We start from the raw sequence: 27,223 nt of genomic DNA, 5'->3' as shown, positions 1-27,223 counted from the left end.
CTTTACAGCCCAGCGAGAACAATCAGCGAATTCATTCATTTAATTCATGAATTTCCCTTCTATTTACACTTTCAACAAACATGCCAGTTGTTTGCTTAGCTAACAAGCTCTGCCTTCATTATAAGCCATTAGTGACTAGTAATAATTGAAACTGTGTTTGGATTTCAAAAATACAATAAACCTAATTAATTCCACGCTTAGTAATATGGAATTTGTAGTGAGTGACTTGAGTGAGGCTGAAGTTTGTTTGTGCCTTTGGCCTCTCCGTGAAGCAAGAGTTTGCTGAACTGTTTTCTAGACACGAACAAGGTTGATAGAATTTTTCATAAGAAAAACTAAGTAAGAGATTAAATCCACATGCTTATAAGGACTCAGGCAGCAAATATAAATGAGTGCATGGCAGAGCATCCCCTAGAACACTTGGTCTTCTCTGCCCACTTTTAATGGAGACACGGGCAGAAGAAATATTTTGCTTTTCTCTTAGTCCTGCTATAAGAAAGGAGGAGAAAAAAACACACACGGTTATAAATAAGTGGACTCAGCCAGTGGTGGGGAGACAGAAAGGAGTGGTGGGGAGCCGGGGTCTGAGGGCATGGAGCCCCATCTAAAAGGGTCAGCTGCTGTTCTGCTACAGCTGCTACCTGGGAATGTGGGCCTAGTGTAGCCCAGTCTTTCACATTTTCAATATAATTAGAAAATCTGGATCTCAGGGTGAAATAGTCCCACTTACAGACTTCGGCAGTGGATTTTTTTTTTTTTTTTTTAAGTTAGTGCCATGCAGCCCCCACAGTATAAATCACTGGCTCTCAGAGCATGGTCCCTGGACCAGCATCACCCGGGAACCCATAGAAATGCAGAATCTCAGGCCCTGCCCAGGCCTCTGAATCAGACTCTGGTGGTGGGGGCCCAGTGATTTGTTCTAACGAGCCTTCCAGGTAGGGTTGCCAGGTTTAGCGAATATTGCATGGGACATGACATACACTAAAAAATTATTGTTTAGCTGAATCCGGATTTAACTGGGTGTCTTGTATTTATCTAGCAATCCTACCTCTGGGTGATTCTGAAGCATGCTGACGTTGATCAAGCAAAACGTAGATGAGCCAGGCTGCCTGTGTTTAAATCTGCTTCAACACATACCAACTATGGGATCTTTGGACAAGCGATGTGACTTCTCCGTGGCTTAGTTTACTTGTGTGTAAAATGGGGGTGATAATAATAATAATATCTCCCTCGCGGGATTGTTGTTAGAATTGAATCGGTTAGTGAAGGTGAAGTATGCAGACAGTGCCTGGGAGAGAGTAAGCATGTCTTAAGAGTTTACCATCATCATTATTTTGTTTTTCCTCTCCTTCTCCTCCACCATCAGACAAACCATTAGAGAATACTTGAACTCCGCTTCCTTTAATTCTGTCTTCCTGGATCTACCTTTGGTTCAGAGATCTGATTCTGTTAGGCCATGCCCTAAGGCAGCTCTGCAGCTTGTTCTTTTTTTTTTTTTTTTTAAGATTTTATTTATTTATTTGAGAGAGAGACAGGGATAGAAGAGAGCATGAGCGGGGAGGAGAGGGAGAAGCGGAGCCTGATGCAGGTCTCGATCCCAGGACCCTGGGATCATGCCCTGAGGCGAAGGCAGATGCTTAACCGACTGAGCCACCCAGGGCGTCCCCACTGCTTGTTCTAATGCAGAATAACCTAGTGCTTTGAAAGCCAGCTGACAGCATGGCTGTCTGGCAGGAGGACGCTGTCCTCTGCATGGATGTCTGCTTCCAGGACTCATTCTGTCCACCTACAGTGCCCTGCTGTGCTCAGGCCTGTCGTTGTCCGGGCCCGCCTTTCTTCCTCGTGTGTGCTCTCACCAGCCCCCTTCGCAGCACTTACACATCTTCCCGACTACATCTTGAGATTTCAGATTCCCAGAGTGCCTCTCAGTTGTGGAAGCAACAGATGACCTCCCCCCCACCACCACCCACCAGTTACATTTCTGAGTACTCTCTGGGAAATCCCCACAATTTCTTTTTCTAGACAAGGAACATGGGAAGACATGATTTGTGGACCCAAAGATTGTTCACGCCGTATTTCAAAGGAAACCCGTAACCACACACTTCTTACTGAGGGTTGTGCAAGCTACCTGAACGTGTTCCTTCATGAAGCAGCTTTCCAAGCTTCCACATGGCCACAAATGACAGACTTGTATGCACAGCGAAAACCAACCGGATGAGCTATTATGGTTCTCAGTTGCGCCATTTTGTTGCTGTTCTGGGAATGAAGCAAAATGCATTATTTTATTAAATAAAGATTTCCCCTGTATCACCGGGGAAGCTAATTTTATTAGCTCTTTTTATGGGAACAAACATCATCACCCTGGTGGGGAGGATGGGAGCAGGCCGGGGGTGAGGGAGTGGAGAGAATCACATTTTGTCATCCCTGTGCTCCAGTGGAGGCTGCCAACATGTTTTAATTGGTAATTACTTACCAGAAGAGTTCTCCAGATCCTGCGGAAAATGCACAGCTCTCAGTTCATAAGTAATTTCATGATTCAAAAGACAGGCTCGGCTGCGATAAATATGGTTCGTCTAGTTTTGGTATGGGTGGGTCCCTGGTGTCCAAAACACCGGGGTGTTCAGTAACTTCAAAAAAAGTTGTCTCTTTGTTCTCATCTGTGAGAAAACAAAGACTCCTTAGGTTAAATGTGCATGCTACGATTCAGAAGGAAAGAAGTCCAAATCTAGTTGGAGCATTCAAATACGAGCCTCTGATTCTTTAGTTTTAAAACCTGAGACATCCACTTGTAGCTTTATTTCACTTTTTAGGTGAGCTTAACCACTAGATGCCAACCACTACCACCTTCCTCAGGCAGGGTAGCCCAAGTGAGAGGTAGCCAACTCCTAAGAGTTGGGCACTAGCACTGCCTGCACTTAGCATGCAGGGCTGAGGTCTAGACAGCCTTCCCAATGGATGATTTGCCCGGCGGGCCTGAAGGGCAGTGTCCACTGCTCTGCTTTTCCATAGCTAAGCACTCTTCCAAAGACAGTCTCTGTTTTCTCGAGTCGGAAGTGGTCTCTGTGCTTGCTAGAGCCAGAGATGGTCTCTGTTTTGTCACCGCCATGCTGTTATTTTGCCCATTAGCAATAGGCCTAAGGCCAACACTAAACCAAATTATGAAGCAGGCAAAAATGTTTTGGTGTCCCCAGCACAACCCCTTCTTCCCTCCTTGTGCCTCACTAGGAGCCCCCTCTGTCCTCCCAGCTGTCATCTGTGCACGACTTTTGAGCCTTTCCCGTATTCCATGAGCATCCATCCTGAACCCTGGTAGGATGCAGATATCAGTCATTATAACCTCCCTGTGCAATGAAAGTATAAGCTTCTTCCCCTAAGATAACTGCTTTAAACAAGAGATGAGAAAACTGTAGCCCCTGTCCATAGGTTAGTTTGTTTTGACACGGTGTTTTTAAAAATTGCTGCCTATTTCCCCCTATTGTTTTCTACTTTCCCGTTGTAGTTACCTGTTGCCCTATATCCTTATCACTCCCTAATCTACTTCCTTCATCTTGTTATTCACTTCCCATCTTGTTGTCTACTTCCTCCTTCCTTTTGTTATCTGCTTTCCTCATTTTATCTGTTTCCCACCTCTCCATGTCCCCTTCCCCATCTCCTTGTCCCCTTCCCTCCTCTCCTTGTCTACTTCCCCACCATCTCCTGTCTCCTTCCCCATCTCCTTGTCTCCTTCCCCCATCTCCTTGACTTCTTTTCCCTCCCCTTGTCTATTTCCCCCTCCCCTTGTCTATTTCCCCCTCCCCTTGTCTGTTTCCCCCTCTCCTTGTCTCTTTCCCTCTCCTTCTCTATTTCCCCCTCTCCTTCTCTATTTCCTCATCTCCGTGTCTACTTCTCTCATCTTTTTATCCACTTCCCCCATCTCCCACATCCCTCATTTTATTATGTTCTCGGCTCCTGTAACCCTTTGAGTTTGTGATCTGCTTTAAACCATCTCTTCTTGGAAAAAAAAAAAAAATCAGAGGATTGTTCAGGGCAGTGAAACTACTCCATGTACTATGTGATACCGTAATGGTGGTTACATTCATACATTTGTCCAAACCAATAGAAGGTACCACACCAACAGTGAACCCCAGTGTAAACTATAGACTGATAATGGTGCATCAGTGTAGGTTCATCAATTGCAATAACAAATGGACCATTTTGGTGGGGCATGTTGATAGTAGGGGAGATTAGAAATGTGTGGGTAGAGGGGGTGTATAGGAACTCTCTGTATCCTTTGCTAGTTTTGCTGTAAACCTAACACTGCTCTAAAAAATAATGTCTTTTTAGGAAAAAGAAATGTCAGGCTTTAGCAAAAATGGGTGGGAGATAGAGGTCAGGGAGAGTCTGGCCTGTTGCTCTTCCTGGGCTCCTAGGGACTGGCCTGAGCACCTTTGCACCTGCTTGTCTATCTAAGCATCCCCTTGAGGTGGTCCACGAGGGACTCCTGGCTTAAGACAGGGTTAGGAAGAATAAGGTGTTACGTTCAGGAATCTAGGTCCTTTGGGGACATCAGCAGTGGAGTAGTGATGTTGTCCTTGCTTTGTCCCCTGTCCCTTCCATCCTCACCCTCCTTCCCACAAGGAAGAGGCCGAAGCTCTGTGATCAAAAGGTCTGGTAACCCTGGGCCGGTCTGGCTGTGACATAGATTTCGGGAACAGAGGGCATGGCTGGTGGCTTCCCTTGGGTGGGCTCTGAAGATGGAGTTCCAACAAGGGCAGCATTGCACCACTGGGCTTGAGCTGGCACAGGGGGATGGGAGCCCAGAAGTTACAGGCCTAACCCAATGACCCTGGGCCAGTGAATCAGAGTAAGGCTTCAGGGTCAAGACTGCATGAGTAGAAATACTCCATTACTTGCCAGCGATGTGACCTTGAGCTAGTCACTTTACCTTTCTCTACCTCACTTTTATAATCTGTAAAATGGAGATAATAATATAATCCATCTCCTGAGGTCATGAGGTAGGTCAAATGAGATGATGTATATAACATACAGTGCCAAGCACACAGCAAGCGCTCAAGCAATAGGAGTCTTTAGAAGGAAGATACGTTTTTGGTAGAAATCTCTGGAGTGTGGCCCTGGACATTCTCTCTCTCTCCTCTGGTTATGTTGGCAGTTTCAGCCAAAATTCATTTAGGTAAATGAGTAGATGTTTTACTGCCTATTTGCTATTCAAAATTTTGAAAGGAAAACTTAACGTTACCCTTTCTCTCAAACCTAGATCCCAGTGTTGATCAGATGTAGTAAGTTTTCTTCAAGTTTTTAGAAACTGGTTTCTACCTCAAGCTCCTACCTAAGGACTACCCTGTGTGGCCACAGTGGGATGCCAGATGGGGCAAAAGGAACGTAACTAGTCCCTACTGAGCAATCTCAGAGCCAGATGGGAGCAGGGGCTCTCCAGGTCATCTGGGCCATCTCTTTGCCTTTGGGACCACAGATGCATCCCCTACATTAGACTGCATGCAGGAGAGGGGGAGTACAGGAATTCATTGCAGAGAAGAGGGGCCTTAAGTTGAGCATTTTGATTTGTAAACACATTCGTTGAAGTGCTTGGCATGTATCACATCACACCTTAAGAATGAAAGAGAAAACATATTCTGAATCTTAGGGAGTGGTAGCTAAGATTTGTCCTCCCTTGCAAATTGCCCCAGGCTCCTATGAGTCTACTTTTAGTTGCCCAAATTAAATTAGCAAGTAATTAAATCACGCAGGCAAAAGTTGCTTTCACGTGATTAGAAGACCCTTAAAGCTATCCAGTTTGACTTTGGAGGGAAGGGAGCTTCTGTTTCCCTCTTTTCCTGGTTCATCCTTCCTCTCCATAATGGGATATTGGGGTCCATGTGTTGTTGAGATTGTGAAAAACTTTGAATCACTAAGAAGTCCAAGCTTGAGGAGTGTAAGTCGGTTTCCCGGATGCACTTCCCAAGGATCTGTATAAAAAGTGAATCTGCTCCCCCTAGGGGAATTGGGATCAGCTCCAGTATCATGGGAGGGGTGGCCTGGGGCTCTTCTTGTCCTGAACCAAAAACCATTTCCTGTCCTCCTGGTTGCACCCGCAGTCTGCTGAGGCAGGAGCACGGAGCAGGAACCGGGAAGTGCTGGACCTCTCCCGGGGCAGCAGGATGGGCCGCGCTGGTCACGTCTCCCTGGACAAAGCTGAAATAAATCACAGAACAGCCCCTGCTTAAGATCTGATGAAATTCTCCATTTCCGCTCCAAATTGAATTCCTCCCGAAGGCTTGGAGCGGCTCTTGAGAGTAATGAAGGCGCTCCTTCCTCCTCTGCGAGAAGCATGTTTTAAATTAACAGACACAGCCTTCTAATCTGGGTGGGGAGGTAGCTTTTAGGAACAGTCTTGAGAAGCTGTTTTCAGGCCAGAAATGATATTTTTAATCTCGAGGGGCAAAGGCAGCAGACATCCAACACGACGTGGCCTCCTCTGGAGGGAGCAGCCCCGCTGGTGGTCTCCTGGGAGAGAATGAGAACACGTGTCCCGCTGTCGCTCTGTGCCGCCCCCCTGCTCTGCCCCACTGTTCTCCTCAACCACTTATAGCGAAAGGGAATTTATGATGAAGAATACGGACCAGGGGACTGGTGCTTTCTGAGAGTTGAAAGTATTACTTTCCCATCCATCTCTTACTTGGGAAAAGTGATAAACTCTGTGAATTTAAAAACAAAAAACAAAAAACTGTTTTTAGGATGAAGATATCATTGAAGTGATTATCTTCCATCCTCTGCAATGATGAATCGACAATTTGGCATTTGTAGAGGCAGCTGACACAGGCCCTTTCAGGGGAAAACAAGAAAACCTGTTTTCCAATGGGCCTTGTCAGAGTGAAGACGGATGACCTGCTGGCTGATTGGGACCATGAATAAGGCTCTGAGAACGCGGGAATGTGTGAGGAACCCAGGGGTGAAACTTATAAATCAAGGTTAAGGTAGAAGTAGAAAATTCTAAACATCCATTCTATCTTGAAGGTGGGCAGGAAGTAGATTATCTGTTGGTAAAGGAGTATTTAATATTACTCCTTGAAGTGAGCTTAAGAGCATTATACTTTTCCCCACTCACTGTTGAAAAACAGCAGTGTAAAAAATCCTACTTGACAGGAGAAATCCTGACTTTTAGGGTCGAAAGGAGAGGAGGAAATTCTCCTTAAAAGTAAATTCTATTGGTTCTTTTATGTCAGAATTTTAACAACTCTCAAGAAAGGTTATCAAAACCTGACTCCATGTTTTTCATTTAGTTTTAAGAAGGAAGCCATTTCCTTCGTAGGGAAATACGACCCCAGAGTAGCCCACAGGTAAAACCCAACCTCAGAGGGCGGACTCCACTGGAGAAGGATTTAGGGTCTGGTTCTCAACTGGAAAATTGCTTTTCAGGGAGAAGGTCATGTTTTCCACTGATAATAGGGTCCCTTATATCAAGTGAAACGCCCTTCCTTCCGACCCAGGAGGACATTTAAGCTTTGATCTTTCTCAGAGGACAGTAGGAAGTACATTTATTCCCGGCTAGGAAGAAGGGACTGGGGATGGGTAGTGGGAGTGTAGGATTCCAACAATGCCGGTCCCTCCTGAGCCCAGCCAAGATTCACTGGGGCCTGGCCTGGTGGCGTCCTGGCAGGTGGGGAAGAAGTTCTGGTGGAGACAACAAAGGCCGTTGGAGGGAAGAGATTAAAGGGCAGGAAAACGCACAGCCACCCCCTGCCCCCCACGCAGCTGCTTTCGTGCATTCCTTCAGGCTCTCTAGACTTTGATATTTGCATAAATGGGCCTTGGCTAGGCTTCCACACTGGGACGGAACAGCAAGCGGTCACCGTGGACAAGGCAGGCTTTTTCTTCGTGACCAGTCTGGCTGTGATTTCAGTCATCAGCTTGTGTAACCTCCCTGGGTTGAGCGGACGGGTCAGCCGTCCCGTTCCTGTCGCTGTGTGCACACCGTCTGTGTCTCTGGCCCGCAGACCCTTCCGACGCAGGCGCGTCTTGGAGCCTGTTTACAAGGCCTGCAGTTACTTCTGTTTTGTTTTAGCCAAAAGGGTGAAGTGCTGCCAGCAGTATGTCTGGAATGTTATTTACTTGGTACATTTCTGTGGCTTTTCTTTGTAGCGCTACACATGCCAGAGCCAGGGGTCATTGACTTGAAAATGCCAGGTTTCGCAGTTTGTCTTCTCCACGGGGCTTTACTTTCTCAGTAAGAAGGTTAGCTCCTGTGCTTCTCCGTTCCTTCCTCCCCGCCTTCCTCTCTTCCTTCCTTCCATCCGTCCTTCCTCCTGTCCTCCCCTCTTTCCTGCCTCCTTTTTTTGTTTTGAGCGCTCTGAGCTACTGTTGGTGCCTGCCCACACCACCCCCGCCCCCGCAAGCACCCCCGTGTCCTAAATGCCCCAAGTGCACTTTTAATTCCTGGGGTTTCTGGTGGACTCTGCCGAGGGCCTGGCAGACGCTTTTCATTTGCGTGCCTGCCCTGTTATTATTTCACATGAAAGCTGTCTTATTTTGGCACACGTGGCTCCCGCGATTTCAGTTGAGCTCTCTGGGCTGAATGGGCGATGTTGTGCAAGGGAAGTACAGGTGGGGCTTTCTCTCCTGGTGGCCGTGGGGGCGGAGGACAGATCTGCGCGCGGCCCTGGCTTGTGCTGAGCCCACGCGAGAGTGAACAAATGGCTTCTGAAGGAAGGAACCAGTGTGGACGATTTCTTAATCTGGGAGCTTTCACGACTGTTCGCGTTCAGTTGATGGAGGAGAGGGTTTGGGGGTTTTTTGTTTTTGTTTTTTAAGAGCAAATTCTTCCTTTAATAAAACTAAACAAGTCCTGGATCAATGAGCGATGTGGAAGGGGGACGCATGGGAGGTTTGCTCTCCGCCTCTTGTTTTCAGCCTCCCTTTCTCCCACTTCTTCTAAGCAATTCTAATCACGGTATTTGGGGCTTTAAAACAAGGTATGGAAAATGAGATTAGATAAATCTCCCCAGCTGGTGCCAGCCCTGGGGCCGTTTGCACACCTGGGTGGTTACCTCCACCCCACCCCCTCCCCCGCCCCCTGCCCAATTTTGTTATGTCATGTGAGTGTATAAGCATCTACAGGGAGGAGATGAGACCTTTGAAAAGCTTTGTCTTAACGGAGACTCGGCCTTTCTCTGAGTCTCTGGGAAACCTCGCCCATCCACGACACCTGTTAGTGTGTTCACTCTGTAGCCAGCCCCAGACTGCAATGGAAAATTTTGGTCCCATTCTTTTTGGCTTTTCCTGTCCTTCTGCATGACTTCTCAATTTGTGTGTAAGCTGCTCGGATTTTTGGCTGAAGGGGCTTCTTTGATCACTCTCTTGACAGCATGGGCTTCACATTCTCACACCTGCTCTTCTTTTACAGTCCAGATTTCAGAGTAAATGCTTCCATTGCCTTGTCGTTTCTTCGGTATAAAACTTTGGTGCAGGTTACTCATTACAGGTAATAGCCGTTGGATGACAGAGACAACTGCTTGGCACAAACGGCCACCTGAACCACTGCCAGAAACGTAAACTGCCACTTTATTTATTTCTGAAAGCATCTAAGCTGCAAGCCTATCGGTCATGATCTAGCATGCACATGATAATAACAGGCTCGCCAGGCTAAGAAAGCCGCCCCATGGGGCAGCCGCGAGGGCAGGCTCTAACAAGACTCCCGTGTGTTTTCTCCCCCATTATCCACAGCCCACACATCATCTTCCTCTCTCAGAGCGTCTTGACAGGAGCGAGCCATCTCTGTGGGACCCGGCTCTGCCATGAAATCGCTCACGCCTGGTTTGGCCTAGCCATCGGGGCCCGGGACTGGACGGAGGAGTGGCTGAGTGAAGGGTTTGCCACTCACTTGGAAGACGTGTTCTGGGCTGAAGCGCAGCAGGTAGGTTTACAGTGACCCTAAGCATTTCCCGACCCGCAGTCAGATTCTATTCATCTGTTCATTCCACAGATCCGGAGAGGGCTTCTTGCATGCTAGGACTGTGCTGGATGCTGGGGAGAGGGGAGAGGCCCTGAGCCCCGGGGGGGTTCTCCCTGTGGGGATAGGAGAGAGGACAGTGAAGCAGACAAACACATCCCTACCATGTCAGGTGGTGAGCACTGTGAAGGCAGGGGAGGCCAGAGAGTGGCAGGGAAGCTCAGTTTTAGAAGGCACCATGAGAAGGCCTCTCTGATGGTGGACATTTGGGCAAAGACTAGAAGAGAAGGTCATGCCGTGGCATGCTCAAGCATTCCCCTGTGGTTATGGTTGTGGTGACACTGACTTGTGTTTGGTTTGGGTTGGGTTTTTTTTTTCTAATAAGATGAAAATTTACATCAGGAGGCATAATCTCAGATGTCTGCTGGCAAGTAATGAATAAAGTGGTTGGTGTCATAGGTTAGGGTGTGCTGAGGGCTAAGACAAGCTGCCAACCTCCCCTCAGCTCAGACCAAGCATGGTGGGGTCGGCGGGAGGGCTCAGTGGAGCCTGGACTCCTGGTAGTTTAAAAGGAAGTTCTAAATCTGGATTTTTATATGAAATTTAGTAATTTAAAAAAATCCTATGCCAACTAAACATACCCAGAGGTATGGGCAGCACGCTCCCAGCTTACAACCTCTACTTTAAAGCACTGACTGCCGGTTCTAATGAGGATATGGCAGCTAAACTGCCTCCTGCTTATTTTTCATCCCCTGATATTCGGTCACTCTTTTCCCTGCCCTCCGCATCCCTTACACACTGGACTAGTTAACATTTTCTGAAATCTTCCAAGTTTGTGCATTCCTATATGCTTTTATTCGAGCTCCTTCTGCCTGTTGAAATCCTGTTTATTTTTCACTAACCAGCTCAAGGTCACCTTCTCTGGAGAGCCCAGGCTGATCGTTCCACTCACAGTACTTACTCTTCTAGAAGCTTTGAACTCCCACAGTATTTGGTACTTGCCTCTTTTTCCTCACTCCTTTCTTCTTCCTCCTATCCTCACAACTAGACTGTGGTCTCTTTCAAAGAGGAGCTGCAGCCTATTCACCCTCCCACCCCCTCTGCACCTTGGCCAGCAGCGTGCACATCTGTGTCCCCTGCCACACAGTGAAGAGAGGCCATGTGGCAGATTTGGGCAAGGTGGCGGGTTTTGGAGTTGGACCAGGCAGGGAATCCCAGCCCTGCTGTTGACCAGCTCTGTAAGTGTAGGTAAGTTGCATAGCCTCCCTGACCCTCAGTTTCCTCATTTGAAAATACATATAAGAATGTGCAAACCGGCACGGTGAATGGGATAATTATGAATGACACATGGAGCTTATGCAGGAAATGCCAGTTCTCTTTTTCTCTTTGTATTTTCCTCCACCTGACGGATGCACAGTAGGCATTCAGCAGGGGTTAAATAGGCCAGTATAAATGAGCCTCTGTCATCATCCCTTCTCTGGGGTGCTTCTGTCTGAGACAGATTTGTGCTGTTCTTGGTAATCGTGAGTGCATTTCAGGCATCTAACGATGATCTCTCTGTCCTTTACCTCCCATATCCCCAAAAAGCACTCCTCCGTCGCCTTGGCCCCTGCCCGTATTTCCAGAGTGTCAGTCCTGAGTCTCATTGCTTAGGTCCTGCCTCTTACTGCCCTGCATATGTCCATCTCCACTAATAGAGGGATGAAGCCGATGTGGCCTCATTCCACAGCTGACATACCTTCGGTGTGTCCGTCCTGTGCTAGACCTGTAGGGAGAAGGATGAGTGAGACCCAGCCCTGCTCTGCAAGAGGTCATAGTTTAACTGTGAAGATAAGAAAAGCACACAGTAGAAGGAAGAAGAAAATAAGTTAGAAGAGAGGGGTAAATACCAAATTGTGTGAGTTCAGAGGTGGGAGAGGTCAGGCCTGAGCAGATCCAGAGAGTCTTCTTGGAGAAGGTGACTTCTGACATGGGCCTCAAAGGTAAAGTAGGAGTTGAGGTTTCTCTGTCCTTGCTTTTCCCTTAACCTGGCATAGGGGACAACCCACCTCACTATCCTTTAGGGCCTTTAGACCCTAAAGGGGGCAGGATCTCTTCAGTAGGTGAAAGCCCTTTGGTCTGAAGCAAAGTGGCCATTCTGGATACCAGCACAAAGCTCGGAAACCTTTCCAGAGCATGTCGATCCCTCTAGCCCCTTCCTTAAAGGGTGAGACTGAGCTGCTGTCGGTCCCTGATGGCAGACCTTCCGAGCAGGAGTGGGGGGTTTTTCAGGGCAGGAGGGTGTGGGCCGGCTCACAGGACTCTCCTGGTCAGCGGCAGATGCTGCCAGGGAAGAGGGGGTGACGCACATCGGCCACTTGGCAGCCCAGACAGACTGTGCTCTGCAGCACTGAACGTTAGCGAGCACGGCAAAGTGAGGGAGTGGGAGACCACTGAACGAGGAGACAGAGAGGGGCATTCCACTTGGAGTGGCGTTCCGCAGGGAGAAGGGAATTCAGTTAGTTGCAAGATTGCATCATGTAACTTGTCATCAATCTGGATAAAGTCTAACCTCCTTCACAGGTGTCTTAGCTCAGGCTGCCATAACACAATACCACAGCCCGGGGGGCTTAAACACTTGTTTTCTCATAGTTCTGAAGGCTGGAAGTCCAAGATCAAGGTGCTGACAGGCTTGGAGTCCGGTGACACCTTTCTTCCCTGGCTTGGTGGCGGCCACCTCCTCTCTGTGTTCTCCCGTGGCCTTTCCTCTGTGCACATGTAGAGAGAGCCCTGGTGTCTCTCCCTTTTCTTGTTAAGGACACCCGGCCTATTGGACCAGGGCCCACCCTAATAACCTCATCAATCTTAATTACTACCTTAAAGGTCCCATCTCCAAATACAGTCACATTGGGGGTTAGGGCTTCAACATATGAATTTTCCACTCATGATTCAGTCCTTAGCAAGAGGGCACACAGAACCTGTGGCTCCTCTGGCCTTTGCTGGCTACTTGGTGCCTCTGTCTCTCCCCAGGTAATAGCATGCTCCCCGCCCGACTACATCCCTCACCATTCTATGAACACACCATGCTCTTTCCAGGCCCCTTGAACCTTACACATGCTTTCCCTCTTCCTGAAATTCCTCCTCCCCAGGCTGACTCCTTTCCCTGGGGACCAGTGCAGGCCCCACCACCTCCTCAGGGAAGCCTTCTGACTTGCCTGGATGGCCAGAGGGCATCTAGGTTCTTCCTTAACCTCTACCATCACTGCACTCTGATGGCTAGTGTTCTTATAGGCTGTGTCCATAGTGTACCCAGGGTCTGGCGGAGACTCAGTAAATACCTGTTGAATCCACTCTTAAGGATCTTTCATGTCCAGAAGTGCCTGTTGATACTGACATTTCCCTCCCAGGCCGATGTTCTGCTGCCCTCCCTTACAGAGACTTGAGTCGTGGGGCCTCCTGAGCCCAGTGGCAGTAGCCCATTCTCACCAGCAGGGCAGGGTGTGATGGCGTCCCCCTCCCCCAGAGTGAATCCAGGCAGTACACTCTTCCTGCTTATATGCAAACAGAATCATCTGGGCTGCATTAGCAGGCTCCACTGTAAACAGCCCTTAACCAAACTGAGGGCTGGGAAAAGTAGGAGGTAAATGGAGGGAATCTTCCCCACCCGGTGCCGAAAGACAAAGCAGGAAAGGGCTGGATGGAATCCGAGTGGAAACAGCCCTCTAGGGAAGCCTGCTCTTTCTGGGCCCCGGGGTGTGTGAGGGGTGGGTTCCAGACAGCCAGGCCCAGCTCCATCACCAGCAGGAGAGTGAGCAGCTAGGTCTTCGTGTGAGGACCTACCAGACCCCTTTGGCCCTCTGGCTTTTCTGATGGGGTGCCAGGCACCGTGGGGAGGCCATCTGTGCAGTCACCCTGAAACTGAGCAAGCTGCCCCATCGGGCCACTGTGACCCCGTGTGAGGACAACAGTAACTGTTTTGTGCACATGTGTTTGTGTGTCTGTGGCCCAAGCAGCTGGCCCCCCACGAGGCCCAGGAGCAGCAGGAGCTGAAGGCTTGTCTGCGCTGGTGTCGCCTCCAGGACGAGGTGCGGAACTCCCCGGAGGAGATGCAGGTGTTGAGGTAAAGCGCCCTGAGATCTCTTTCCCTCTTCACCCTCTGCCTCCCCCTCCTTTCCTTCAAGACGCCTCCTGGCCGACTATTAAATCTGCTGTGTTTCCTTTTTAAATCAAACTGGGTTAGGTCACTCATCCTCCCAGGGATGTGATTGTTATGTTTGAAGTCTTTCAGGGCGTGGGCTTAGATTTGCCTTCTGACGTTTTCCTGGTGTCTCTGTTCAGGAAAAAACGAACACAAGGCCATTTCCAGGACCAAATTCTTTGAAGTTCTAATAGTCACTTTGTGTGGTGGCTGAGAACTTGGACAAGGTGGGGGTTTGGTAGCTTGATAGACCGTAACCCTTTAAAGCCAAAATTAAAAAAACAACAAACCTTCAGGAAAATATTGCTTCCTAAGTGTTTAGTAAGAACAGATGTTGGTGTCAGCGGGGCCTTTTGTTTGGGGTCCTCCCAGCAGGAGGCCACGCCATTGCCTGGGGGAGATTCTACTCCGGGCTCCTGCAGGGTGGTGTCCACGTGTGTCTTGCAGCGCTTACTTGTAGATTTACTTCTTGCCATTTTTCCGTTTTTGCCCCTCTCTGCTTTGCTTGTTTTCTTCATTTCTCTAAATAGTTGTTTATCGGCAAGCCCAAGCCTAGGCCCCAGGAATACTGCGATTGCTATGACCACAGAAGCTTTAATGCTGCCCCCTCTCCGCTACAGCCAAGGGTGTGGAATCCGCCGTCAGGCAGGTGGGAAGACAGCCATCCAGCAGTGGCCCCCCAGTTTGACGACAGGGCCAGTCAACCTTTGGGCAGAAGCCAGTCTGACCCGGTTTGGTTATTTGTTTTTAAATAACCCACCCCCCAGGGAGGCTGGTTGGTGCTTTTGTGCAGCATGGCCGCCTGGGGTGTGGCACTCTTCCCACGAAGAAGTTCCTCGCTTTTGCATACAAAACCTCTCCATCCGCTAACTCATGGGTTGTGTAGGAGAGCCAGAGCCAGGAGCCCCGCATTCCCCACCCAGCCCCGCTCTCTGCACCCCTCTGCCCTCAGCCAGTGGGATGGCTGTACCCACGACGGAGTGGACAGGGTCCCCGCTCTTGCGGAGCTTCCACGTAGCGGGACCCTGTTGCCTTCACAGAGTTCCAGATGGTGAGCAGTGGCGCGAACGGAAGGTGTCTCTGAGGACTACAAAGGCCCTGAAGCAGGAAAGGGCTTGGCAGGCTGGTACTTGAGGAACAGAAGGGAGGGCGGTGTGGCCAGCTGGGCAGAGGGAGGCAGGCAGGAGTCTGGCCAGTGAGCCTTAGGCCGAAGTGCAACTGAAGGCGCCCCAGGGCTTGTAGCAGGGAAGGCTCCTGATCTGTCTTGTGTTTTCAGGGCTGCTCGGGCCTCTGGGGGATGGACTGCAGGCTGCTGAGGGATGGGAAGGGGAGGGTTAGAACCTTGCAGTCGTCCATATGCAAGAGGTCCTGGTGGCGGCTGTGGCAGACCCATCTGAGACATGTCCTGGTGGTGGGGCTGGTGGATCTTTGGTCATCGAGTGTGGAGAAGAGGGAGATGTGAGTGTCCAGAATAATTCCAGGCTTTTGACTTGAGCTGCTGGGTAGATGGTGAGGCCATTTGGTGAGACAGCCAAGACATTGGAAGGAAAAGTAAAAAATCCCAGTCTTGTTTATGTTAAGTTTGGGATGCCAAACAGATACTTGATATCGAGAACTTAGTGGGGTCTACAAGTCAGCAGGTCACTGGAAAGATTGGAACATTCAGTCTATAAATACTTACAAGTCTGAGCACACTGAAATCACCAGGGAGAGAGGAAAGTGAGGGAAGAGGTTGGAGGAAGGTGGGGGGCCAGCGGAGGAGCTTGGGAAGTCAGTGTGGCGAGGGTGTGGGGCGTCATAATGAACATTAGTTGATGAAATGTGCTCCCAGTTCATAAGCAGGCCAGCCTCACACAGGGAAGTCAGTACGCATGTAAGGAGAGCCTTCCCTCTGGACTCGGTGGAGCTGTGATCAACCCAGCCTCTGATGACCAAGAGCTTTTCCTGTGTGTGTAGAGCTGGGAGAAGAAATACACTATTTTTAGACCCTTGTGCTGGAAATTTGTTTTTCTTTTTCTTAGTATTCAGAAATTGTGTTTGCCTAAATTTAGGCTAACCATGAAATGACTGCATTCGAAAGATTTGTTGCACATCAGTATGGAATCTGTTATCAGATGCGCTTACAATGAAAAGGAAATGTTTCTGAACCTGCCCCGAATTATATAGTGAAGGTTTAGTTTACTCCCATCCTTTAGAATTCTCCCTCAGATGGGCACAGAGAGCCTAGAAATTGCTGAAAGTGAAAGAAAAAAAAATCAGAGTTATAAAAATTTATTCTCGGATTTAAATAAGACTTTGGGAAAGAAGTCGCTTAAAACAAGACAGTAATCAAAGATGCTCTTTTTTTGCCCCTCCCTTTCAAGATAGCCCATGGCCTTGAAATGATGGACCAAGAACAATTTAGAAGTTTTGGTTTGTGTCTTGATATGTTCCACGTTCCTTGGTGGTGACAGATGAAATGGAAACTTCTCTCGCTCATCTTTGCAGCCGCTTTCACCGTGGTTGACCACTCCCTCCTTCTAAAAACACTTTCTTCTCTTGGCTTCTGTGTCACACTCTCCTGGATTTCCTGGTGCTCTGCTGCCAGTCCCCACCCCTCCTGCTGGCTATTCAGCATCTTCACTTAGATGACTCATAGCTCAGAAAGAGGGATTAAGGGGTCCAGCAGCATACAGCTGATACAGAGCAGAACAGAGATTGGAATCCAGGGATGGAAACGACCTTCTTTTCCCTATACACTTTCTCTCTGCCTTCAAGGAACTCCATATGGCATTTAGTTGCATTAAAACCAAACCAGACTAAACCAAACGAAAAAACCACTGCAGGTATCTTGAACTGTGGAAGAATATGAAGGTCAGGGTTAAAAAAAAAAGTATCCTTGGACCAAGTATCTTTGTCTTCTTACACATGGGTGAATGTGTCTGATTATTTTGGTGGCTATCGGGGAAAAAAGAAAACTCAACATTGTGTTGATTATAGGTATTGGAGTATTAACAAAGTGAGAAGAGAAAAACTAAAATTGTGTTTGGCTCTGGCTTGCTAATTTTAGTCATTTACAAGAACTGTTTTTCAGTCGTGTCTTCCATATATTCAGTGTTGAACATGGCTCTCATCAGATGTGTCCTGGATTGACTTGGTTGTGAGATTCATTTGGTTACAACGGTTCCTGTGTTTTCCTTCTCAGTCTTCCTTGGCTAGGAAGCTTGTAATGCGGCTGCAGGCTCTTGAGGCATGGCAATTTGCTCAGAAGATTAGGGGTCACATTACTGACTCCACGCCTTTTCTCATGTTAATTATTAAAGATGCTTTTCCCATAGACCAGACCCCAGTGGCTCTCCTCAGACTCTCCCTCACCTGCCCACCGACTCTGGGCACAACTGTGCACCAGACGAAGCTGATCTTACTGCTGTCCTACTCTGCCTGGCTGCCACCACTCCGCTCTCCTGTTGTTTCCACCCCCACCCCACCCTTGACCTTGCAGCAGTCCTGACTCTTGCCAAGGAAGATTCGAAGGGCCTTCTGCAAGGCTCCGGTGCCTCTGGTCCCCAGGGCGCTGCTGGATTCCTGCGTTCTCTCTCTAAAGTGCTTTACTCAGTGTTAGTTAGCTTTCCTCTGACAGGCCTACGGGATGGAAGAACTACCATGGCGGGGTCAGAAGAAATCTCTGTTGGTTTTTATTGTTTGTGATTTATTATCACTTCCCCTCTTTTCTGGATTCATTGTTAAAGTCAAGCTCGTGCTGAGAAAAACGTGAAAATATATCATGTTGAGGAGGCGCTGACAGGCGCAGAATCTGATGTGGCTCTTTCTCCTAGCTGCTGCCTCCACAGACGGTAGAATTCCAGAGAAACGCAGATATCTTCTCCTACCTTCCTCATAAGTGCCTCATTCCCTGGTCACAAAGACAGCCCATACTAATAGGGAGAAGTCCCAAGTATGCAACTCTCCATAGCCACAAGGAGATGTGCATGCCACGGGCTCAATGAGTCTGCACGATGTCTAACACTGTGTGTTCCATTTAAAACAATAAGCCTTTTAGGGGTGGCTCAGATGGTTAGGTGTCTGCCTTCAGCTCAGGTCATGATCCCAGGGTCTGGGGATCGAGCCCCAAGTCAGGCTCCCTGCTCGGTGGGGAACCTGCTTCTCCCTCTCCCTGCCCCCCCATACTCCTTCCACCCCCCTGCTCTCTCAAATAAATAAATAAAATCTTTAAAAAATTGAACTTTTGAAATGAGTCTACGTGTGCACCTCTAGTATGCATAAAGCTTTCACCTCTGAAGTTTTTCTCAAAATTTTTATTTCTGATCCTTGAAGAACACAGCGGTCTTTTCCCACCCACATGTGGGAACTCATCCACTCGCAGCCACCCAAACCTGCCTCATGGAAAAGTGCCCCTCCTTTGAGAGTCCCTTGTCTCTGCCACACACCCACCTCCACCCAGAGGCTCAGCCTCCGCTGCTCCTCCATGCTGGGGCCTGAGACTCCCAGCGTGCCCGCTTCGGGTTCCAGCGGCCCCACAGGCTGGGAACAAATCCTTTCCCTCTCCCCTAGGCAGCTCCCTTCCCGTGGCCTTCAGTATCTAGTCCAGACCTTCCCCCCTTCCCCACTCTCCCTTCCTTCTCTTGCCTCCTGTCCCTCAGGGAAAACCGGCACCATCAGCCATGTTCTTCCTTCACTTCTATCAACGCATCAACATCCACATCTCTCTGATCTCTCAGAGACCCAAGAGCCAACCTGTCAGTCTCAGTACAACTAAAGACACATTTCTAGTTCCAGAGGTGGCAGTGAAAATGCGTGTGCATTGACGTAAATCTAGAACTTACGTATATCTAAGTGAGCTTTTCTTCCCATGAGGAAGAAGGGAAGGGAGGATCCATTTATGAAGGGAGAATGAAGTTCCCATCACTTGGGACTGTGGGCCAGGGTCATGAATCTAGGGAAACTATTTTTTTCCTGAGGTCATTTTGCCCTTCTGATCATCAGATTCTGTAAACATATTCCAGTCTTTATATTATTGGAACTCCTCTGCTTTGTTTGGTACTATTGACAAGTCTTCCGTTCTGGGAATCTCTGTCACCTGCCTTTCCTGGGAGCCCCTCTGGCTCTCTTTTTTCTGGCTCTCCGGTGCCCCTTTGCTGTCCCTCCTCCATCTTCTTCAGGCTCTTCTCTTCGCCTGCCTCTTCAGAGCTGGTGTTGCTTTGGGGGCTCTGCTCTTTGGCACATCCTCCTGGAGTGGTCCCGTCTACACCCCCTGTCACGGGTAGGATTCTCCAAAAGCAGACCCTGAGACAAGATTCATGTGGAAGAGATTTATTAGGAAGTATGCCCAGGACAGGAAGTAGAAGCAAGGAGAAGGGGAGAAGGCCAAGGCAGGGTGCTATGATATCAAGTCAAGTCCCATAGGATGGCCCTGGAAGGTGGTGTGGGTCAGTGTCAGAGTTGTCCCCACAGGGGTACGGCCCAGACTGTGGACACACCCCTGCACCTGTACCCATTGCTTCGACAGATGTCTGTTCCCAGGTACTTCCGACTCTTGTGTTTGCAGGCAAAACAGGCTCGGGCCACCCGAGAGCCACATCTGACCAAGAGTCAGAGAGAGCATGCTGGGAGTTGATGTGCACACAGGTGATAAAAGGGCCCCATGGATTGTGAGAGGGGCGTGGGCGTTGTTGGCCATACCTCCCCTCTTTGCTGGAGGCTCCCACATCTACAGGCTGGCTCCACTCTCCTTCAAAGATAGATGTGACTGCTTAGCTACCCATTTGACATCCTGTCTTCCTGGTGGCCCTACAGGCCTCTCACACTGGTAACCCCACTCCCTGGGCCCCATCTGCTCGCCTCCTATGGCAGTGAGCTCCTCCATGGTGGCTCACATTCCCATGCTCATCCCAGGCCAAAAGTGGGGGTCTTCCAATTCCTCCTCCTCTCCACTCCTTGCCCTGGGAGGGTTTCAGCCGGCACTGTGAACTTTCCTCATAAGTATTCTCAGCTGGGTCCTTCTCCATTCCTGGTACTGCTGTCTCCCTGGATTTGAGTCCCATTAATAACTCGCTGGTACCAATCCAACAGCCTCCGACTTGATCTTTCTCTCTCATCAAATCCACCTTCCTCGTCGCCGCTGGGGAGCTGTCCTTGAAACACCTTCTGATTCTGCCACCTCCTTGCTTAAAACTCCCAAAGCTTCCCTTCACCTCTGGGAAAAAGCTCAGGGTCCTTAACATAGCAGGCACAGTGCCACACACCAGCTGTCCTGCCTGTTGGAACAGTCTCTTCTCTTTCCATCCTTTGTTTCACCCTCCAGCCGCCTCACTTGGTTCATACCCAACCCTACGGCATCAGTTTGCTGGGGCTGCCATAACAGACTACCACAGACCAGTATGTGCAAATGTACTTCCTCCACTCCTGGAGGGTGAAAGTCCAAGATCGAGGTGTCAACAGGTTTGGCTTCTTCTGCAGCATCTCTCCTTGGCTTGCAGGTAACCCCTTCTCGCTGAGTCCTCGCACAGTCCCTCCTCTGCGTGTTTGCACTCCTGGTGTCTCTTTGTACACCCGAATCGCCTCGTCTGGTAAAGGGAACCAACCAAATGCCTCATTTTAACTGACCTAGCCCTTTAAAGGCCCTGTCTCTAAATCGAGTCACCTTCTGAGGTACTGAGGGTTAGGGCTTCAACATAAAAATTTTGGAGAAATAGAATGCAGCCCATAACATCTACAATCTAGCTGTTCTTTCTTACCTCCTTGCCTTGTCTTCATGTTGTCTCTATTAGAATAGCCTCCCTTTGTCACAAGACTCCAAATCGTCACGATTCAGCACAGATATCACTGTGTTCCAGAAGTCTCAGGCTCTCCCCTGACAAGATAAGTGCATGACCCTCCTTTGTACCCCCTAAATGCTCCGGTTGTATCTCCATCCCTGATCTTACTATGTTATTTGATAATTATATTTAGAATGAGCCACGTTATATTGCCAATATTTGACTATTTTTAACAGCAGTTTCACATGGTCTAACCTAATGCATCTTTCTTCTGGGTCATAAGCCTTTTGAACCCAGCGACTGTGTCTTTTTTTTTTTTTACCTCTGTATACCATAGGATTGGGCACTGAATGGGTACTTGATAAATGTTGAAGAAACGAATGTCATAGATGACACATCTCTGTCCCTGAGGTTCTTTCTATCTTATTTACATAGAGTTGAAATACTGGTCTCAACACAGTAGATAGAAAAACCCTAGGCTGCATCCTGAGAGGTTACTACTGGTAGGCTTAGCTAGAAAGGGCTGCTGGGAAGGTGTGAGGTTTGAGCTGGGATGGTTAAGAAGGGTTGGCATTGAGACTGGAAAAGGGCTGGAAGGAAGGGAATTCAAGGAGCAAAGCCTGGCAGGCATAAACAGAAGATTAATTGTGGAAATGGGCATTAAGTGAGAATGAGCTTCCTGGGGAGGACAGACATCAGGAACCTGTGAGACCGAAGGGGGCCAGGGAAGGAGAGGCTAAGTAATGGAGCTCCTTAGAGGTCAGATTCAAGAGTTTGCACGTGACCATCCAGGCACTGGGGAGCTGTTTTCAGTTCCAGGAATGACGTAATGAAAATGGGAGTTCTGGGAAGATTACCCAGCCTGTGAGATCACACATGACCAGAGAGACAGAGTCTATCTAGAAGCCAGATGGAATTGGGTGGCCATTTCAGGAACCCACACCTGGGTTTAGAAGAGTTTGGGATGCTCTTCCTGATTGGCCTGAGGCTCTAAGTTGCTCATTTGGCGCTATTCAAAACTGGTTGAAGTGTCAATACAGCTTCAAAGAAGGCTTCTAATAATATGATGTAGAGCTTTCTCTAATCGCAGATAAGGATTGACCCAGTAAAGGAAGTGGTTGAATATGTGGGCTTTGTGAAGTTTGTTATGACTTTAACAGAGTGAAAGGCAACAGTCCCAGTTCCTGCTTGGCCAAAGCCTGGTGTGTCCTGCCTCATTTTAGAGAAAAACCATCTGAGAATGCAGGCCCGGGCTCTCTCCCGAGCTTGTTGGTCTTCAGGTCTCAAGCCAGGAGAGTAGTGTAGGGTTTAGGGAGTAAGCTTGGAAGCCAGAGTGGCTGGATTTGAGTCCCATCCTGACTCCTCAACTTGCTGTGTGACCTTTAGAGAGTTACACAAGTACAATGAGCTTTGGTCTCCTCACTATAACATGGGAATATACACACAATAGTTTCTACTTTATAGGTGAGTGGAGGGGGGTAATGTGATGAATATATATAAATCAGTTAGAATACATGTAATGGGTTGAATCACAGAGAATTGCCATTTTGGTGGATCTAAAAGGCTCAGTGATGTCAATTTCCAATGGTTCATCCTATAGTAAATACTCAACACATATTAGGGGCTGTCATCTCGACCCTCTGACACCTGGTCAATGTTTGCCCAACAAGTGACAGAGGGCACAAGGATGCAGCCCCTGCAGCTAGCCCCACTCTCTCTTCTGGTTTATTCTGGTTTCTGTCTCTTCTTTCACTGCTGCCACCCTTCCCTGGTGACCATACGGGCACCCTGCTCCTGTCTCTTTACCCACCAGAGCCTGGAAACACCTACCTTTCCTCTTGACAAACTTGCAATTGGCTAGAATGCTCAAAAAGTTAATTTTATTAAGAAGTTAAGAGGATGTTTAAAAAGGGAGGGGCATGGGGGAGACAAGAATGCCTGGTTACAAATGAAAAGATGGGATTAAAAGCAAAAACAAACCAAAAAAAAAAAAGTTTGAATATTAAACAAAGATGCTCAAACCAATAGCTTGAGGTAAGAATTAACTTGGCAATGCTTCTGAGACAAATGGAATCTTCATACCTTCCTGGAACCTACTTCTGGTCTAATCTCTACATTAGGGCCGGGCTTGTGTCCCCTCTGGCTCCACTCGGTACAGTTTCCCCAGCATTCTGTGCAGAATCTGACCTCAGCCCTGAGAAGAAAGCAGTTCTTGCCTCTATGGCTTTGAGAGTTCTTACCTGGGTTCCAACCACTGACACTGGCCTGTGGAGTTCCTGAGGTCTCTTCATGTGTATCCAGCGATTCTTACCCTTCATTCTCCATCTCTCAGGCTCGGGAACCCCTTCGCCCCCATTTTTTCTGTCTAATTCTCTTTTTTGGAGCCACACTCACTAGCAAGCTAGCTGTATAGACAGCGTCTACCCTTCTGTGACAGGACGGGGCTCTACCTGTGCCAGCATTTTCTGAAAAACTTGAAGACTCTCAGCTAGCCAGAAACAGACTCTGCACTTTCCTGTCCCGAAGGCCAGCTCTGTCCCCCTGAACTGCCCACTCAGTTCCTGTTTCCTGTTGGAGGGACTCCCTCAGTTCTCACTTCTTCTACCCGACAAAGATGACAGACATGTCCTGAATATTTGAACTCAAATAACACTCCCTGTTCATTTTTCTAGACCATTGCCTGGTTACTCATCACTCAGGTATTTCTAAGGGAGGGATGGAATTCTCCTTGATAGGCCTCTAATTACATATTTACTGTACACGGTGTTTCATTTTTGCAATTACATTTGGTAGGGTTTTGTAAATCTAGAAAAACATAAAGAAGAAATAAAGCAGTTCATAATCACTGCTTAGTTAAAAGTACATAACAGGAAAACCCAAACAGTTTAGAAAGGTACAAAATTTCATCCCCATCATTGTAGTCTTCACCCTAAGATAATCACTGCTAGCGTTTCCTTGTGAATTCTTCTGAAAATAAATTTTGTAAGTATATATGCATACTTCTGTCTTGCCCTGTGTGGCACTGATTCATTATAACCCTATTTGCCTGTGAAATAGTTTCCTTAAAAAATAATTCATATACATAAGCCGATCTGTAATAATTCACTCTTATTTTGCCCATCCTCTGAGGACATTTCATTCACGCAGCCAGTCCTAGCATGATATACATTACATTCTTGGCTAATGAGTGTTAGTTTCCCATTCAAAAATACTCTGGTCCTCCCTGTACCCTTCCCCCTGACACTGCCATTTCGTTTGTGTTTTGGCCAATAGTTTTGACCCAGAATGGCTGACAAAAAAAAACAATGCAGGTATTCGCGTGGACCTGCTGCAAAGACACAAAAGAAGAATATTCTACTACACGTTAAAATGCAGTTTTGTAGGGACACCTGGGTGGCTCAGTCAATTAAGCGTCTACCTTCGGCTCAGGTCATGATCCCAGGGTCCTGGGATTGAGTCCCGCATTGGGCTCCTTGCTCAGCAGGGAGCCTGCTTCTCCCTCTGCTGCTCTCCCTGCTTGTGCTCTCTCTCTCTCTGATAAATAAATAAAATCTTTTAAAAAATGCAGTTTTATAGGGGCTTCTTCCTCTTTCATGTTAATGGTTGAGGAGAGAAAAAACTAAAAAGAGGGATTATGTTTCTGCTCAAGATTGCGCTGGAGGTTCTAGCCAAGGCAGTTAGGCAAGAAAGTGAAATAGAAGGCATCCAGGTTGGAAAGGAAGAAGCAAAACTATCTCTTTTTGCCGATAACATTATGTTATCTTAGGAAATCTTAAGAATCCTCCCTGCAAAAAACTGTTAGAACTAATCAACAAGTTCAGCAACGTTACAGGATGCAAGATCAATATGTAAAAGTCCATTGTGTTTCTATACCTAGCTATAAGTAATCTGAAAATGAAATTAAGAAAATAAACTCATTTACAATAACATACAAAATAATTAAATATTAGTAATAAATTTAACAGAAGTACAACACATATACTGGAAACTACAAAACATTGTTGAAAGAAATTAAAGAAGAACCAAATAAATGGAAAAAGTCTTATGTTCATGAGTTGGAAGACTTAAGATTGTTAAAATGGCAATACTCCCTATGCTGATCTATGGAACCAGTGTCAAAATTTCAGCTGCCTATTTTTTTTTGCAGACATGGACAAGCTGATCCTAAAGTTCATATGAAAATTCAAGGGACCCAGAATGAATAGCCAAAACGATCTTGAAGAATAGCAGAGGTTGAGGACTCACACTTTTCAATTCCAATACTTACCACAGAGCTACAATAATCAACATAATGTGATACAGACATATAGACCAATGGAATAAAATTGGGAGTCTAGAAACAAACTCTTCTTTCTTTTATGGTTGGTTGGTTTTTGATGAGGGTGCCAAGGCCATTCAATGAGAGAAAGAATAGTCTTTTCAACAGATGGCCATGGGACAACTGGATATCCACATGCAGAAGAATGAAGTTAGACCTTCTGCTTCATACCACAAACAAAAATTAACATGGATCAAAGACTTAAATGTAAGAGCGGAAACTATAAAACTATTAGAGAAAAAAAAAAACATAGGTATAAGTCTTCATGGCCTTTGGATTAGGCACCAGTTTCTTTTTTTTTTTTAAGATTTTATTTATTTATTTGACAGAAAGAGACACAGCGAGAGAGGGAACACAAGCAGAGGGAGTGGGAGAGGGAGAAGCAAGCTTTCCGCTGAGCAGAGAGTCTGACGCAGGGCTCGATCCCAGGACTCTGGCATCATGACCTGAGCCGAAGGCAGACGCCCAACGACTGAGCCACCCAGGCACTCCTAGGTACCAGTTTCTTAAACTAAAGTACAAGTAACCAAAAGGGGAAAACAATCAATAAATTGGACTTCATCGAAATTAAAATCTTTTGTGTTTCAAAGGGGTCCATCAAGAAAGTGAAAAGACAACCCACAGAATGAGAGAAAATATTTGCAAATCATATATCTGAGGGGACTTGTATCCAGGATATATAAAGAACTCTTACAGTTCAACAATAAAAAGACAAATAACTCAATTGAAAAATGGGCAAAGGGGAAAAAAAATGGGCAAAGGATCTAAATAGACATTTCTCCAAAGAAGATACACAAATGGCCAATAAGCACATAAAAAGATGTGTGACACTACTTGCCATCAGGGAAATGCAAATCCAAACTTCAGTGAGGTATCACTTCATACCTACTAGGACAGTATCCTGAAAAGATAAGAACAAGGGCTAGGAAGGTTTTGGAGAAATTAGAACCCTCCTACACTGTTGGTGGGAGTGAACTGGTGCAGCTCCTTTGGAAAGCAGTCTGACAGATCCTCAGAAGGTTCTATGTGTAGTTATCATTCAACCCCGCAACTCTACTCCTAGGTATTTACCCAAGAGAAATGAAAACATAAGTTCATCCAAAAACATGTACACAAATGTTCATAGAAGCATTATTCTTTTTTTTTTTAAGATTTTATTTATTTATTCATGAGAGAGAAAGAGAGAGAAGCAGAGGGAGAAGCAGGCTCCCTTCTGAGCAGGGAGCCCGATGCGGGACTCGATCCCAGGACCCTGGGATCATGACCTGAGCCGAAGGCAGACGCTTAACCATCTGAGCCACCCAGGCGCCCTAGAAACATTATTCTTAACAGCCAATGGTGGGAACAACCCTAATGTCCATCAGCAGATGAATGGATCAATAAAACGTGTTCTATTCATACAATGGAGTATCATGCAGCCATAAAAGGGAATGAAGTACTGTTATGTGCTACAAAAATGGATGCACCTTGAAAACATTAGGCTAAGTGAAAGAAGCCAGTCACAAAAGGCCACATGCTGTATGATTCCATTTATCTGAAATATTCAGAATAGGCAAAACCATAGAGACAAGAAGCAGATGAATGGTTGTCAGGGACTGGGGTGAAGGGAGAATGGAAAGTGACTGCCAGTGGGTGTGGCATCTTTCTGGGGTGATGAAAATGTTCTGCAGTTAGGTACTGGTGATAGTTACACAACCTTATAAATATACTGAAAACAGTGAATTGTACTTTTTTTAAAATGGTGAATTTTATGATATGTGAATTATATCTCAATTTTTTTTAAAGAAAGAGGGATTGATGGAAATCACTGGATATTTTATAACATCTCATAACATCATCTCAGCCTTAGCAGGGTTGACTAGCAATGTCTGAAGGAGAGATGGCAGATGAAATTATGGCAGGAGGCAGCTGGTGTCCTCGGGGCACTGGAGGGGACCCAAGGAGCCATTTCTAGCGTTGGATGCCTAGAAGACATCTCCATAGTGTCTGTGGTATCACCACCCCACCTAGAAAGCATCCCTCAAGCACAA

General features: G+C 47.3%; 1 protein-coding gene across 7 annotated transcripts in view; it reads left to right on the top strand.

Moving 5' to 3' along the window:
* The window catches only part of AOPEP (aminopeptidase O (putative)), a 347,525-nt gene that overhangs the window by 189,339 nt on the left and 130,963 nt on the right, over positions 1-27,223 (top strand). For 6 of the 7 annotated variants that reach the window (XR_004819509.1, XR_003523595.2, XM_027614769.2 and 3 more), the window contains 2 exons: positions 9,718-9,907; positions 13,936-14,042. The exons of the other annotated variant lie outside the window; for it this stretch is intronic. Coding sequence is in view for 4 of the 6 variants with exons in the window: in XM_027614769.2 (XP_027470570.1) it covers positions 9,718-9,907; positions 13,936-14,042 (297 nt within the window). In the remaining 2 variants the exon portion in view is untranslated. The remainder of the gene's footprint in view (positions 1-9,717; positions 9,908-13,935; positions 14,043-27,223) is intronic. 7 annotated transcript variants of the gene reach the window in all.

Source organism: Zalophus californianus, chromosome 13, assembly GCF_009762305.2.
Source record: "Zalophus californianus isolate mZalCal1 chromosome 13, mZalCal1.pri.v2, whole genome shotgun sequence".
NCBI lineage: Eukaryota > Metazoa > Chordata > Mammalia > Carnivora > Otariidae > Zalophus > Zalophus californianus.
Note: the sequence above shows the minus strand (reverse complement) of the source record. Positions and strands in the feature narration are given on the sequence as shown.